This window comes from Pseudorca crassidens, chromosome X, assembly GCF_039906515.1.
Source record: "Pseudorca crassidens isolate mPseCra1 chromosome X, mPseCra1.hap1, whole genome shotgun sequence".
Lineage (NCBI taxonomy): Eukaryota > Metazoa > Chordata > Mammalia > Artiodactyla > Delphinidae > Pseudorca > Pseudorca crassidens.
In genome coordinates, this window is record NC_090317.1 from 38,321,860 (window position 1) to 38,337,892 (window position 16,033).

The 16,033-nt window shown below is 37.7% G+C and overlaps 1 protein-coding gene across 1 annotated transcript in view; it reads right to left on the reverse strand.

Annotated features, from left to right (window-relative positions):
- Positions 1–16,033, reverse strand: part of COL4A5 (collagen type IV alpha 5 chain) — a 218,670-nt gene that overhangs the window by 37,461 nt on the left and 165,176 nt on the right. The window contains exons 34-36 of the mRNA XM_067722504.1: positions 14,598–14,696; positions 13,143–13,232; positions 12,603–12,742 (exon numbers count right to left, since the gene is read on the reverse strand). Coding sequence (XP_067578605.1) covers positions 12,603–12,742; positions 13,143–13,232; positions 14,598–14,696 — 329 coding nt within the window. The remainder of the gene's footprint in view (positions 1–12,602; positions 12,743–13,142; positions 13,233–14,597; positions 14,697–16,033) is intronic.

Below are 16,033 nucleotides of genomic sequence, written 5' to 3' on the forward strand. Positions count from 1 at the left end.
AATATTTTCTCCCTTTCTGTGGGTAGTCTTTTCACTTTCCTGATGCCATCATTTGTAGCACAAAATTTTAATGTGGTTCAATTCATTTATTTTTTCTTTGTTTGCTTGTGCTTTTGGTGTCATATCTAAGAAATAATTACCCTAACCCAAGGTCCTGAAGATATATCATGTTTTCTTCTAAGACTTTCTGCTTGTCAATTTCAGCAAAAAAGCTATCTGGGATTATGATAGGGATTGCTCTGAGTCTGTAGTATGATTAGATTTTAAGAAGGATTAATGGAGGTTAGAAATATTATGCCACATTTAAAGAATACAGTCATTAAGTTTAAGAGTTGAAGAAATCTTAGGTACTACCTAGCCCAGCTGTCTCATCTCACAGACAAACATTATGTATAGAGTGCTTTATAATTTACAAAGTGTATTTTTAAATCTAACTGAAGCCTCACAATAACTCTGTGCAATAGGTATAATTCTTCTTTCTATTTTACTGACAAAGTAGTGAAAATACAAAAGAATTAAGTGACTTACAAGGTCATGTAGACAGACATGGGACTCAAAGTTCTGCCTATTGATTCCCTGTCCAGGGTTTTCAGTGTACTATATTAATTATGCTTTTTGACTAACAAGGACACTCTCTCATAAATTGTGTCATTTGTAAAACAAACTACCATCTGACCTTTTACCACTATCCTTACTTCTTAACAGCTCACTAATTATAGAATTTTTTCTTATACTTGACATCCCCCAATCATACTATCATGTCTTCTGAAACTTTTATTCTACTCTTCCTTTACAATATAGGCAGGCACTCTTCATTTTGCATAACAGTATTGGACTATAAAAATGAAAATGCAAGATGAAACCATGTAAAGAGATTTTAAAAATCAATGGGAAAAATATGATCATTCTATGACCTGTAAAAGTTTTTCTCAAAACACTAAAATCCCTCTTCCTGTCAGTTATACATGTATAGAGAGTCAAGTTCATATGTTGATCATTTCAACTTCACTAGCTTTCTTGGCTGCACATCTAAAGTCTCTCAAATGGTGGCAGTGTCAACATTCCTTTGGCTGGCTATTTCATCTCTAACTCCATCTACATTAGATTTAAATTTCATTTCCAGTATTATCACCTTTCCTTTTTTTTTTTTTTACTGCACTTTCATCATTGTTGGTCAATTTTCTCTTTTGATTATCCATTTTTGTTAAATTTCAGTTTGGTTTATCAATGAGAGACAGAGGCAACACACCTACATGCTTTGCTGTCAATGCATTATGGGAACAATAGATTCACAGTGATGAATCACTGACAGAATTTGAAAGAAGTGAAATGACTGCTCACTGATCATGATGCACAGTAGATATTTACATAGTGGTTTAGGGATTGAAGAGCTAATATATCATGGTAAATTAAATTTGAACCATATTGTTGTGGAATGATGCTATTTAACTAAACTGTGGTAACAAATTTGTGCATATCAGAACTGTACAAAGCAAGGACTGCCTGTGCCTATTAGAACTGAGAGGTAAAATCTTATTTTTTAAATATGTCATCATTTTAAGATAAAATAATACCACCTGAAAGAAAGAGTAGGATACTTCATATACATGATTTCCTGGTTTTGTCAGCTCTGCAAATGTCCAAATTTAGTGTAGATTTCCTTATTGAAATATACTTGTAGGATGCATAGAAAAACTAAGAGTTAGCCTCTTGCTTGAAGAGTTGAATATACTGTGGACACTGGCCAGTTGAAACATGGTTTTCTGCTGCCATCCATTATAGTTTCAGAGATGAATTATTATGGTAATTTTGGTTGCACTATATGGATGTTAAAGTTCACTCAGTCTAGAAAAAAATATGTATAAACAAATTTAGAAAAATTTTAAAATGTAATTTCAAATCAATGAGTAAAGAATGGAGCTCATAGCAAATGGGTTTGGGTTATTTGGATAATTTATTTGGAAAAAAATATATAGTTCCTCACCTTGCAAAACATACAGAAAAAGTCAGATGGGTTAAAGATGTAAACATAAAGAACAAAATCATGCAAGTACTGGAATAAAATATATAGGATTCTTTTTATAATCTTAGATATAGAAGTCTTCATAACATTCAGAAAACTATGCTCCTGATCTTTCCTGCCAAATCTGTTTCTCCCCAAATCTTTCCTATCTAAGTATGTAGCAACTCCATTCTTGCAGTTGCTCAGATAAAAACTTTAGAGTCATTCTTGACATCTCTCTTTCTCTCATATTCCATACACAAATCTTGCTGACTTGACTTGGAAAATATCTTAAGATTCTGACAGTTTCTTATCACTTCCACTGCCACCACCCTGATCCAAGCTATCAACATCTCTAGTTTGTATTATAAATAAAAATAAAAATAAAATAATAATAATAAAAAGTGTCATAATTGGTCTCACTCTTTTCATCCTTACTCCTCTGTGATTTATATCCAAAATGAGAGCTGTGATTTTTTTTAAATTAAAGTACAATCATGTTATTCCTTCCACTTGTCCCTTATTTCACTTAGGAGTATAAGCCTTACTATGATCTAAAAAGCCCTAGATAATCTACCCTCCATTACCAACCTGATCTCATCTCCTACTGACTTTCACCTCAATACTTGGCTTAATTCACACTAGCCTCATTTATATTTCTCGAAATGCCAGGGTCTTTGAATGACTAACCCCCTCATTGCATGAAGCCACTTAAACAATGGTTATCAGAGAAGCTTTTCCTTACTACCCTATTTTAAAAAATGTAACATTTCTCAGCAATTCTTATCCCCAAGCCTCACTCTAATTTTGCAATACCTTCTAACAAACCTATTTATTTTGTTTATTTTGTTCACTGACTAGATGTAAACTCCATGCAGGCAGTGAATTTGTTTCACTCATACTCTATCTCCAGCACCTAAAATAGTTCCTGGCACATCATACATACTCAATAGGTATTTTTTGAATGAATGAATGAGTATAACATTCGTTTATGTTAAAATGTTAAACTTCTACTTGATGAAATATACAGTAAACACTGTAGTAAGACAAGCAACTGACTGGGAGAAACTATTTGCAACATATATAATAGACAATGGATGCATCTTTGGTGTTTATAAAGTACTTTTACAAATCAATAGGAAATACATAAGCAAATCCCCTCCTAAAAAATGAGGCAAAGAGTATGAATAGAAAATTTGCTGAGCAGATATACACAGAAGAAATCTCACTTGGAATCAGGAAAATTCAAATTTAAACAATGATATGCTACTTTTTACCCATTAGATTGGCAAAATTAGAAAGACTGATAATACCTAATACTTGTAAAATGAGGAGAAAATAGAAAATTTCTTACACTGATCAAGGGAGTATCAAGCAGTAGAGCTATTTAATTAGAAAAATTTGCCAGTAACTATCAATATTAAAAAGGAATATACAGGCTTCTGCACACCATCCCAGAGCTGAGGTGTTGGCACAGTTATTTCCCAGGAGGAACTCTGGTCTGAAGGGCCAGATGCGAGAACTCTGCATGCGGCCCCCTATGAGCAAGGGAAACCAGACTAAGCAACAAGGGAAAAAAAGTTAGACACTCCACGAGAAAATGAGGAAAAGCAGCAATTAGAGGAAGACCTTCAAGATGGCAGAAGAGAAAGACGTGGAGATCACCTTCCTCCCTACAAATACATCAGAAATACATCTACATGTGGAACAGCTCCTACAGAACACCTACTGAACGCTGGCAGAAGAAACTCCCCACGTACCTGGGTAGGGCAAAAGAAAAAAGGAAAAACAGAGAAAAAAGAATAGGGACGAGACCTGTCCCTTGGGGAGGAAGCTGCGAAGGAGGAAAAGTTTCCACACACTAGGAAGCCCCTTCGCTGGTGGAGATGGGGGATGGCAGGGGGAAGCTTCGGAGCCACGGAGGAGAGCGCAGCAACAGGGGTGCAGAGGGCAAAGTGGAGAGATTCCCGCACAGAGGATCGGTGCTGACCACCACTCACCAGCCCGGGAGGCTTGTCTGCTCGCCCGCCGGGGTGGGCGGGGGCTGGGAGCTGAGGCTCGGGCTTCGGAGGTCAGATCCTAGGGAGAGGACTGGAGTTGGCCACGTGAAGACAGCCTGAAGGGGGCTAGTGAGCCAAAACTGGCCGGGAGGGAGTCAGGGAAAAAGTCTGGACCTGCCTAAGAGGGAAGAGACCACTGTTTCGGGGTGTGCGAGGAGAGGGGATTCACAGCACCGCCTAAACGAGCTCCAGAGACGGGCGCGAGACGCGGCTATCAGCGCGGACACCAGAGACGGGTATGAAATGCTAAGGCTGCTGCTGCAGCCACCAAGAAGCCTGTGTGCAAGCACAGGTCACTATCCACACCACCCCTCCCGGAAGCTTGTGTAGCCCGCCACTACCAGGGTCCCGTGATCCAGAGACAACTTCCCAGGGAGAACAAATGGCGCGCCTCAGGCTGGTGCAAAGACATGTGTGCCTCTGCCACCGCAGGCTTGCCCCACATTCCGTACCCCTCCATGCCCACCTCGGGCTGAGTGAGCCAGAGCCCCCTAATCAGCTGCTCCTTTAACCCCGTCCTGTCTGAGTGAAGAACAGATGCCCTCAGGTGACCTACATGCAGAGGTGGGGCCAAATTCAAAGCTGAACCCGAGGAGCTGTGTGAACAAAAAGAGACGGGGAAATTTCTCCCAGCAGCCTCAGGAGCAGCGGATTAAATCTCCACAATCAACATGATGCACTCTGCATCTGTGGAATACCTGAATAGACAACAAATCATCCCAAAATTGAGGCGGTGGACTTTGGGAACAATGATATATATATATTTTTCCTTTTTCTCTTTTTGTGAGTGTGTATGTGCATGCTTCTTTGGGTGATGTTGTCTGTAGAGTTTTGCTTTTACCATTTTTCCTAGGGTTCTGTCTGTCTGGTTTTTTTGTTTTGTTTTGTTTTATTACTTTTTAATTGTTTTTATTTTTAATAATTATTTCTTATTTTAATAACTTTATTTTATTTTTTCTTTCTTTCTTTCTTTTTTTCTCCCTTTTCTTCTGAGCCGTGTGGCCGACAGGGTCTTGGTGCTCCGGCTGGGTGTCAGGCCTATGGCTCTGAGGTGGGAGAGGCGAGTTCAGGACATTGGTCCACCAGACACCTCCAGCTCCACGTGATATCAAACGGTGAAAGCTCTCCCAGAGATCTCCACCTGAACACTAAGACCCAGGTACACTCAATGACCAGCAAGCTACAGTGCTGGACACCCTGTGCCAAACAACTAGCAAGACAGGAACACAACCCCGCCCATTAGCGGAGAGGCTGCCTAAAATCATAATAAGGTCACAGACACCGCAAAACACACCACCAGACACGGACCTGCCCATCAGAAAGACAAGATCCAGGCTCACCCACCAAAACACAGGCACAAGTCCCCTCCACCAGGAAGCCTACACAACCCAATGAACCAACCTTAGCCACTGGGGGCAGACACCAAAAACAATGGGAACTACTAACCTTCAGCCTGCAAAAAGGAGACCCCAAACACAGTAAGTTAAGCAAAATGAGAAGACAGAGAAACACACAGCAGATGAAGAAGCAAGGTAAAAACCCACCAGACCAAACAAATGAAGAGGAAATAGGCAGTCTACCTGAAAAAGAATTCAGAGTAATGATAGTAAACATGATCTAAAATCGTGGAAATAAAATGGAGAAAATACAAGAAACGTTTAACAAGGACCTAGAAGAACTCAAGAGCAAACAAACAATGATGAACAACACAATAAATGAAATTAAAAATTCTCTACAAGGAATCAATAGCAGAATAACTGAGGCAGAAGAACGGATAAGTGAGCTGGAAGATAAAATAGTGGAAATAACTACCACAGAACAGAATAAAGAAAAAAGAATGAAAAGAATTACGGACGGTCTCAGAGAACTCTGGGACAACGTTAAATGCACCAATATTCGAATTATAGGGGTCCCAGAAGAAGAAGAGAAAAAAAAGGTGACTGAGAAAATATTTGAAGAGATTATAGTTGAAAACTTCCCTAATTTGGGAAAGGAAATAATCAGTCAAGTCCAGGAAGTCCAGAGAGTCCCATACAGGCTAAATCCAAGGAAAATATGCCAAGACACATATTAATCAAACTATCAAAAATTAAATACAAAGAAAACATATTAAAAGCAGCAAGGGAAAAACAACAAATAACACACAAGGGAATCTCCATAAGGTTAACAGCTGATCTTTCAGCAGAAACTCTGCAAGCCAGAAGGGAGTGGCTGGACATATTTAAAGTGACGAAAGGGAAAAACCTACAACCAAGATGACTCTACCCAGCCAGGATCTCATTCAGATTCGACAGAGAAATTAAAATCTTTACAGACAAGCAAAAGCTGAAAGAATTCAGCACCACCAAACCAGCTTTACAACAAATGCTAAAGGAACTTCTTTAGGCAGGAAACACAAAAGGAGGAAAAGACCTACAATAACAAAAGCAAAACAGCTAAGAAAACAGTAATAGGAACATACATATTGATAATTACCTTAAATGTAAATGGATTAAATGCTCCAAACAAAATGCATAGATGGGCTGAATGGATACAAAAACAAGACCTGTATATATGCTGTCTACAGGAGACCCACTTCAGACCTAGGGACACATACAGACTGAAAGTGAGGGGATGGAAAAAAGATATTCCATGCAAATGGAAATCAAAAGAAAGCTGGAGTAGCAATTCTCATATCAGACAAAATAGACTTGAAGATAAAGACTATTAGAAGAGACAAAGAAGGACACTACATAATGATCAAGGGATCAATCCATGAAGAAGATATAACAATTGTAAATATTTATGCACCCAACATAGGAGCACCTCAATATGTAAGGCAAATGCTAACAGCCATAAAAGGGGAAATCGAGAGTAACACAATCATAGTAGGGGACTTTAACACCCCACTTTCACCAATGGACAGACCATCCAACATGAAAATAAATAAGGAAACACAAGCTTTAGATGATACATTAAAGAAGATGGACTTCATTGATATTTATAGGACATTCCATCCAAAAACAACAGAATACACATTTTTCTCAAGTGCTCATGGAACATTCTCCAGGAGAGATCATATCTTGGGTCACAAATCAAGCCTTGGTAAATTTAAGAAAATTGAAATCATATCAAGTATGTTTTCCAACCACAATGCGTTGAGACTAGATATCAATTACAGAAGAAAATCTGTTAAAAATACAAACACATGGAGGCTAAACCTTACACTACTAAATAACCGAGAGATCACTGAAGAAATCAAACAGGAAATAAAAAAACACCTAGAAACAAACGACAATGAAAACACGATGACCCAAAACCTAAGGGATAGAGCAAAAGCAGTTCTAAGAGGGAAGTTTATAGCAATACAATCCCACCTCAAGAAACAAGAAAAACCTCAAATAAACAACCTAATCTTACACCTAAAGCAATTAGAGAAAGAAGAACAAAAAACCCCCAAAGTTAGCAGCAGGAAAGAAATCATAAAGATCAGATCAGAAATAAATGAAAAAGAAATGAAGGGAACAATAGCAAAGATCAGTAAAACTAAATGCTGGCTCTTTGAGAAGACAAGCAAAATTGATAAACCATTAGCCAGTCTCACGAAGACAAAAAGGGAGAAGACTCAAATTAATAGTATTAGAGGGCTTCCCTGGTGGCGCAGTGGTTGAGAATCTGCCTGCTAATGCAGGGGACATGGGTTCGAGCCCTGGTCTGGGAAGATCCCACATGCCGCAGAGCAACTAGGCTCATAAGCCACAACTACTGAGCCTGCGCGTCTGGAGCCTGTGCTCCGTGACAAGAGAGGCCGTGATAGTAAGAGGCCCGTGCACCGCGATAAAGAGTGGCCCCTGCTTGCCACAACTAGAGAAAGCCCTTGCACAGAAATGAAGACCCAACACAGCAAAAATTAATTAATTAATTAATTAATTAATTCCTACCCCCAACATCTAAAAAAAAAAGATCCTTTAAAAAAATAGTATTAGAAATGAAAAAGGAGAAGTCACAACTGACACTGCAGAAATATAAAGGATCATGAGAGATTACTACAAGCAACTATATGCCAATAAAATGGACAACCTGGAAGAAATGGACAAATTCTTAGAAAAGCACAACTTTCCAAGACTGAACCAGGAAGAAATAGAAAATATAAACAGACCAGTCACAGGCACTGAAATTGAGACTGTGATTAAAAATCTCCCAACCAACAAAAGCCCAGGACCAGACGGCTTCACAGGCAAATTCTATCAAACATTTAGAGAAGAGCCAACAGCTATCCTTCTCACACTCTTCCAAAAGATAGCAGAGGGAGGAACACTCCCAAACTCATTCTACGAGGCCACCATCACCCTGATACCAAAACCAGACCAAGACGTCACAAAGAAAGAAAACTACAGGCCAATATCACTGATCGACATAGATGCAAAAATCCTCAACAAAATACTAGCAAAGAGAATCCAACAGTACATTAAAAGGATCATACACCATGATCAAGTGGGGTTTATCCCAGGAAGGCAAGAATATACAACGGAGAAAATACAGCCTCTTCAATAAGTGGTGCTGGGAAAACTGGACAGCTACATGTAAAAGAATGAAATTAGAACACTCTCTAACACCATACACAAAAATAAACTCAAAATGGATTAAAGACCTAAATGTAAGGCCAGACACTATCAAACTCTTAGAGGAAAACATAGGCAGAACACTCTATGACATAAATCACAGCAAGATCCTTTTTGACCCACCTCCTAGAGAAATGGAAATAAAAACAAAAATAAACAAATGGGACCTAATGAAACTGCAAAGCTTTTGCACAGCAAAGGAAAACATAAAGAAGACGAAAAGACAACCCTCAGAATGGGAGAGAATACTTGCAAATGAAGCAACTGACAAAGGATTAATCTCCAAAATTTATAAGCAGCTCATGCAGCTCAATATCATAAAAACAAACAACCCAATCCAAGAATGGGCAGAAGACCTAAACAGGCATTTCTCCAAAGAAGATATACAGATTGCCAACAAACACATGAAAGGATGCTCAACATCACTAATCATTAGAGAAATGCAAATCAAAACGACAATGAGGCATCAACTCACACCAGTTAGAATGGCCATCATCAAAAAATCTACAAACAATAAATGCTGCAGAGGGTGTGCAGAAAAGGGAACCCTCTTGCACTGTTGGTGGGAATGTAAATTGATACAGCCACTAGGGAGAAAAGTATGGCGGTTCCTCAAAAATCTAAAAATAGAACTACCATACGACCCAGCAATCCCACTACTGGGCATATACCCTGAGAAAACCATAATTCAAAAAGAGTTATGTACCACAATGCTCACTGAAGCTCTATTTACAATAGCCAGGACATGGAAGCAACCCTAAGTGTCCATCGACAGATGAATGGATAAAGAAGATGTGGCACATATATACAATGCAATATTACTCAGCCATAAAAAGAAACGAAATTGAGTTATTTGTAGTGAGGTGGATGGACCTAGAGTCTGTCATACAGTGAAGTAAGTCAGAAAGAGAAAACAAATACTGTATGCTAACACATATATATGGAATCTAAAAAAAAAAATGGATGTGAAGAACCTAGGGGCAGGACAGGAATAAAGACGCAGATGTAGAGAATGGACTTGAGGACACGGGGAGGGGGAAGGGTAAGCTGGGACGAAGTGAGAGAGTGGCATGGACTTACATATACTACCGAAGATAAAATAGATAGCTAGTGGGAAGTAGCCGCATAGCATAGGGAGATCAGCTTGGTGCTTTGTGACCACCTAGAGGGGTGGGATAGGGAGTGTGGGAGGGAGATGCAAGAGGGAGGAGATATGGGGATATATGTATATGTATAACTGATTCACTTTGTTATAAAACAGAAACTAACACACCATTGTAAAGCAATTATACTCCAATAAAGATGTAAAAAACAAAAAGGCATATGTATGCTGGATTCCAGCAAATCTATTCAGAATTTATTCTATGGCAATATTTACCAAATAATCTTAAGATATTTATGTAGATATGGATAAGAATTTCAGTGCAACATATGTTTGTAATCATGAAAATATAGAAACAACTTCAGTACTAATAATAGGTTAAATTATTTATGGTTAACCTAAACAGAAAATACTTTATAATTATGAAAAAGAATGAGGTGTATATTTATAGGCTGATAAAGCAAGTATGCTAAGATCTACAAACTATGACCACTAGGTCCAGAGCAGATATATAGTACTGAATATGATTTCATGCATATAAATAAAAATATAACTTCCATTCGAAGATGCCACATCATTCCATGCATCAATAACTGAGGGAAAAATGCTTCTAATTATCATCGTAAGATGTTTCCCATTGTGAGATGCACCTCAATATCAGAGATTTTGAATTGTACAAAACTGAGTCTTAAAATTCATGAAATACCTATCATATATACAAACATATATATGCGTAAAAAGCCTTTTCTGTACAAATACATGAGGAACTACTAAACGTGGTTACCTTGGGGAAGAACTGTGGATTTGGAGTATGTAAATGTGTGGAAAGACGAGTTCTCATTTTACATCACTTCATACTGGTTGATTTTATTGATTTATAACATTATACATAAAAGTTTCATGTGTACAACATTATATTTCTACTTCTGTATACACTACGGTGCGCTGGTTGATTTTTAAAATCAATCTAATTTGTTACTATTAATATAAAAACTTAAAAAGACAAAAATTGAAATGCACGTATCTTTTGACCCAGCAATTTCACTTTTAAGAATCTCTACAGTATAAATAATTGTACATGTGTCCACAGATATGTGTAAGAATGTTCATTATGATATGAATTGCAACAGAAGTAGGATATCATGCAGCCATTAACAATGATGTACACTGAGGAAGAAAACTGATTAAGATATACTGAAAGAAGAAATATTAAAAGGCATAAGTGATAAGGTAACATACAGAAGAGTGTGTATTCTATGATTCTACATATACACAAACTATAGAAAAAACAAAATTCTGTGTGTACATATGTGTGTGCGTGTGTGTGCGTGTGTGTGTGTGTGTGTGTGTGTGTGTACTGAGAGAAAGAGAGAGAGAAGGAGAAAGAGAATATGTTGCAAGGGATTCAAATTTACACACCAACTATTAACAGTGGATTCTATGGGGAAGGGAATGGAATAAAGAAGATGTGTTATAAAGGAGATTTTCACTTTTGCCCTTGATATGTCTGTATTATTATTCTTAGTAAAATATGTGTTCATGTATTACTGATAAAATTTAAATAGAAAAAATTAAGATTCATTTCAATAAACTTTATACTGTTAATCCACAATTAATATGCAGAAATTTCTCTTGATTACTTCTTAAAATAAGTTGACGGACTGGGCAATCAAAAGATATGCTTTTTGGGGACTTCCCTGGTGGTCCAGTGGTAAAGAATCCGCCTTACAATGCAGGGGACACGGGTTCGATCCCTGGTTGGGGAACTAAGGTCCCACATGCCGCAGGGCAACTAAGCCCATGTGCCACAACTACAGAGCTTGCGTGCCTCAATGAGAGAGGCTGTGTGCCACAAACTACAGAGCCCACGTGCCCTGGAGCCCGTGCACCACAACTAGAGAGAAGCCTGCATACCCCAACGAAGAGCCCGCGCGCTGCAACAAGTAAAAGATCCCGCATGCCACAACTAAGACCCGATGCAGCCAAAAAAAGAAAGAAAATAAATATAGTCTTTTTGTATACTATTGAAAAGAAATTATCTTTAAAATGTTATTCAATAACTTCTTATCTCAGTGGGAAGTTTCACTACTTTCATGGAAGTTGAGCAACACAATTCCTTTTCTAATACTCTCAGGTTTTGTGTTGTAACCGAATGATTAAACATCGTTATAAGACAAACAATTCACTGGGAGAAAATACTTGCAACGTATATATTAGACAATGGATACCTCTCTGCTAGTTATAAAATACTTCTGCAAATCAATAGCAATTACTACCTTTTTACATGGAATTAAGCAGTTATCAAACATTTGTGAGTCCAGTGATTCTTAAACAAGTTCTAGATTTGACTGCTTGAGAAATACCACCAAAGTTTTCACACTGACTAGGGACAGAGAGAGATATGTAAAACTGTTTTCGGAGAACCACCTCAGATATGCAGTTAAGAATACTACTGCACCTTCATTAATTTTATAAGTTACTTTGCCTATAAGCCTCTTCAAATTAGTTAATAATAATATTAGGACAAAGACCAACAACTCCATCACTAAAAAGGAAAAAAAAAACCCAAACTAGGCAGAAATATGCTTTTGGGTTACTGAAACATGCTCAAAGAGTAAGATAGAGGGAAAATAAAGAAATCAGAAAGATTTCGCCCCCTTTTTTTGGACTGTCTGCAAACCTAAAATATATCTCCTTACAATACAGGAGAAAAGAGAAGGAATGAACTTCTTGCCCAGACTATACCACGTCATTCTATAGTTTAAGTAAGAATTAGGAACGAGTACAATGTTAAAGAAAAATCATATCTGCTCAGGCATATGCCTGAGGAGGATTACCTTTGGGCCAGGAAGACCTGGAAGACCAATGCCTGAAATACCAGGATCACCTTTTTCTCCTTTCTGTCCAGGTAATCCCGGGGATCCAGATTGTCCAGGAACTCCAGGAGGTCCAGGAGACCCTTTTGCACCCTGGGGGCCTGTTAGAAACATGTAATATGCAATCTTTTACAAAATATTGTTTGTGGGATATATATGATGCACATGACCAAGCAAAAAGACTTTTAAAAAGAATTCTTCAAATTCTGATATATATAATAATGAGCTTTACAACCAGGATTATATAAAAGCCTATTTTTCAAGGAAGTTTAAGTGAAAGGGTATGCTGGAGAAAACAATGTAAGTTTGTGAATTCTTTCTAAAGCTCTGTCTCTTAAATCACACTTCAAATATTTGGGTAATGAGAGAGCTCTACCCACTGACTGCCTTAGATATTGTCTCTGTTTGACTCTATCAACACCAGTCTCATTTCTAATAACAAAGATAGTGAACCATCTTCCATTAATGGAACTAAATATTTGGGAAATTTTCATCACTCACCTGGAAAGCCCATATCGCCTATGTTTCCTTTAAGTCCAGGAGGTCCTGTAAGTCCTGGCTTCCCAGGGAGACCAGGGTTACCCTTGGGACCTACAAAAGTCAAATTGGTAAAATTAAGACAACTCAGCAATATTAAGGTTTCCTGGTTTCCTGGTATGGGTTGTAATTAAAATGCAAGCGTGAGATTGAATGGATTAAATCTTAACATATGATTAAGTTCCACAGCATAAAACAGTTAAGAGTTACCTAAGAAATCTCTTTAGGAACACATTACAATATAATCATGGTAACAGAGGTTTCCTAATACAAATTTATTTTAAAAATGCAAAACTTTCACCAAGACACCTTGTTTCTTGCCCTAAAACTATTCCAATCACCTGAAATCTTATTTGTTGTTTGTGTATAAGTAAGTACCTTACTATATTTATCACAGGCAAATCCAATATAAAGGGACTCTTTTTAAAAGATTCAGAAGTGGCATTCCCATGTACAGCCTGATCATGTGAGACCAGAAGAGGAAAGTGGTAACCTATCATGATACACCCTCAGCACATTAGGCCAGGGATAGATAAGAGTTGATGGAGAAGTACTGGACTACCTCCCCTCAACAGTCATGGCTGTTGTGCTTACACGTTCTTCCCAGAGCTTAGATACTTGAGCTCTGTGGTGTCACCCAGGTATTTTCCAAGGACCACAATGTTGCCTTAAATATTATTTTCTTTTATTTTTTCTTTCACACTGTCTTCCAGCTTGGGGAAGAAAATGCAAAATATGTGAAGGATAGAAAAGGAGATAATTTCTCCTTCCTACTACATCAAGGTAATGCAGTACAGAGTCCAGAACAGAATAACTGACCTAAAGGGCTCCTACAAAGATGGAGATGAGCTACTCTTTATTCCTTAGGGGCCCAACTAAAAGAAAATGGCTTAAGAAGCAGCAAGAAAGAGTTTTATTAGAAATAAGAAAAACAAATCCATGTTGACTGTAAGAGTGATTAATGCTATAACACATTACCAAGGTAGACTGTGAAATTTTTATCCCTAGAAACTTTTAAAAATAGAATTGGCAGCCATCTGTTTTACATGGTTTAATGATTGACTTATCTGAAGACAGAGAACTGAAAAGGGTGAATTCTTCATGCTCCTACCAGATAGCCTGTCTTATGTACATATGCTGCAATGTATATAAATAAAACACAGCACCTTACTTGGATGTGCTTCTGATGCCACGAAAAGAAGAAACTGAGCCAAGCAAAATATTCTACAAATCTTGTCTGTTGACACTTGGGCCAAATGGCAACATCTTTGTTGAGGAGAGGTCCGTATCTCAGTAGCTACCCAAGCATATTGCCACGACCAGATTCAAAATATCATCACACATGATAAATACATAATTACTTTGTTCCAGGATTCAGGATCAACCACCCAATTGCTACAGGTGGTTTATCATACTTACCCGACGGTCCTGGTAATCCAGGCTGTCCACTCAGTCCAGGTTGCCCTGGGTCTCCAGGCAAACCCTGATAACCTTTTGGCCCTGCAACTCCAGGAATACCTTCCAAGGATGAGTATAAGAAAGACAAGTTAGGCTGATATCATTAAATAAATTTGGTGAAGCAAGCTAACCAAACTCTGAAATATGAATGAAATACAGTGATATTCTGATACAGTATGAACCAACAGCACTGGACTCACTAAAATCCCCCACTTTTTTATTTAGCTACCATTAAGAATTGCAGAGCACTCAATAATTAAGTCACTTTCCCCTTTGGTCCTCAGTTTCTTACACTGTAAAATGAAGGAATTGGGGAGGATTATCTCTAAGCTATCTCTTAGATTCTATAACTATCTTTAATAACCCTATATCACAGGCAAATACAGTTTACTGCCTCTGTTTTGCAGAAGGCATAATGGAAAGAGAAGAGAAGCCTTGAAAGAAGTAAGTCAAGAAAGTATCTCATTTTAACAAGAATAAAAATTAGGTGGCTTTGCTTCTTTCATGACTGTATACAGTAATGTCTTAACACTCTTTTTTGAGGAGAAATCCCACCAGGTCCTGCTCATAGGGAAGCTTATAACATCTGTGTACACACACACCTGCACACACTCACACGTGGACTGACAGTAGTAATGGTTACAACACAGAAAGAGTCACAAACTTTACTATGATCTGCAAATAAACATAGATAGTTTTTAAAGTTCCATGTTGTTTGAAAGACTATTCTATATAGATTGGATTGTGTATTATTTATTGATCTGTGCTTATTCATATTTTCTGGTGCTTTGTTATGAATATATTATACTTTTATAAAAAGAAAAAAGGACTTTTAAATGTTAAAAACCTGTTACACTTCATACCTTATTTGCTTCTAATAAAATAACTGTAACAACACAGTCATTCCCTAGACCTACTTTCAGCGACCTCCCCCAGAGCTGAGCTTGGCTGTTCAAAGTCCAATACTTGTTTATTCTTCCAGGGTAGAATAACAATGAACTGTACGTAAAAGTCAAGCATGATGTGGATATCAAAACACTGCAGGGCAACAAAGTACCACTCATCCTCATCTGGTTTCAAGGTGAAAAAGTTTAAAGGACCAGCAAATTTTCCAAACACTGAAATCTGTTTTCCAAGTAATTCTGGCTATAGATCTTTTTTCTCTTGACCATATCCTATATACTATTTTCTGGAAGGCCTGAAAGTGACGACTGTCTATTTTAAAACCTCATAGTTTGTGACAGATAAACTACAAAGAAAATACTCAAACAAAAGTTGATCAGTGAAATCAGTGAAAATTAATTTTCATTACCAAAATTTGATGTACCTAACTGCCTTTTGTTGGTGAGCCCTGGATTACAAGTCACTTTCCATGCTATTAAAAATTAAAATTCATA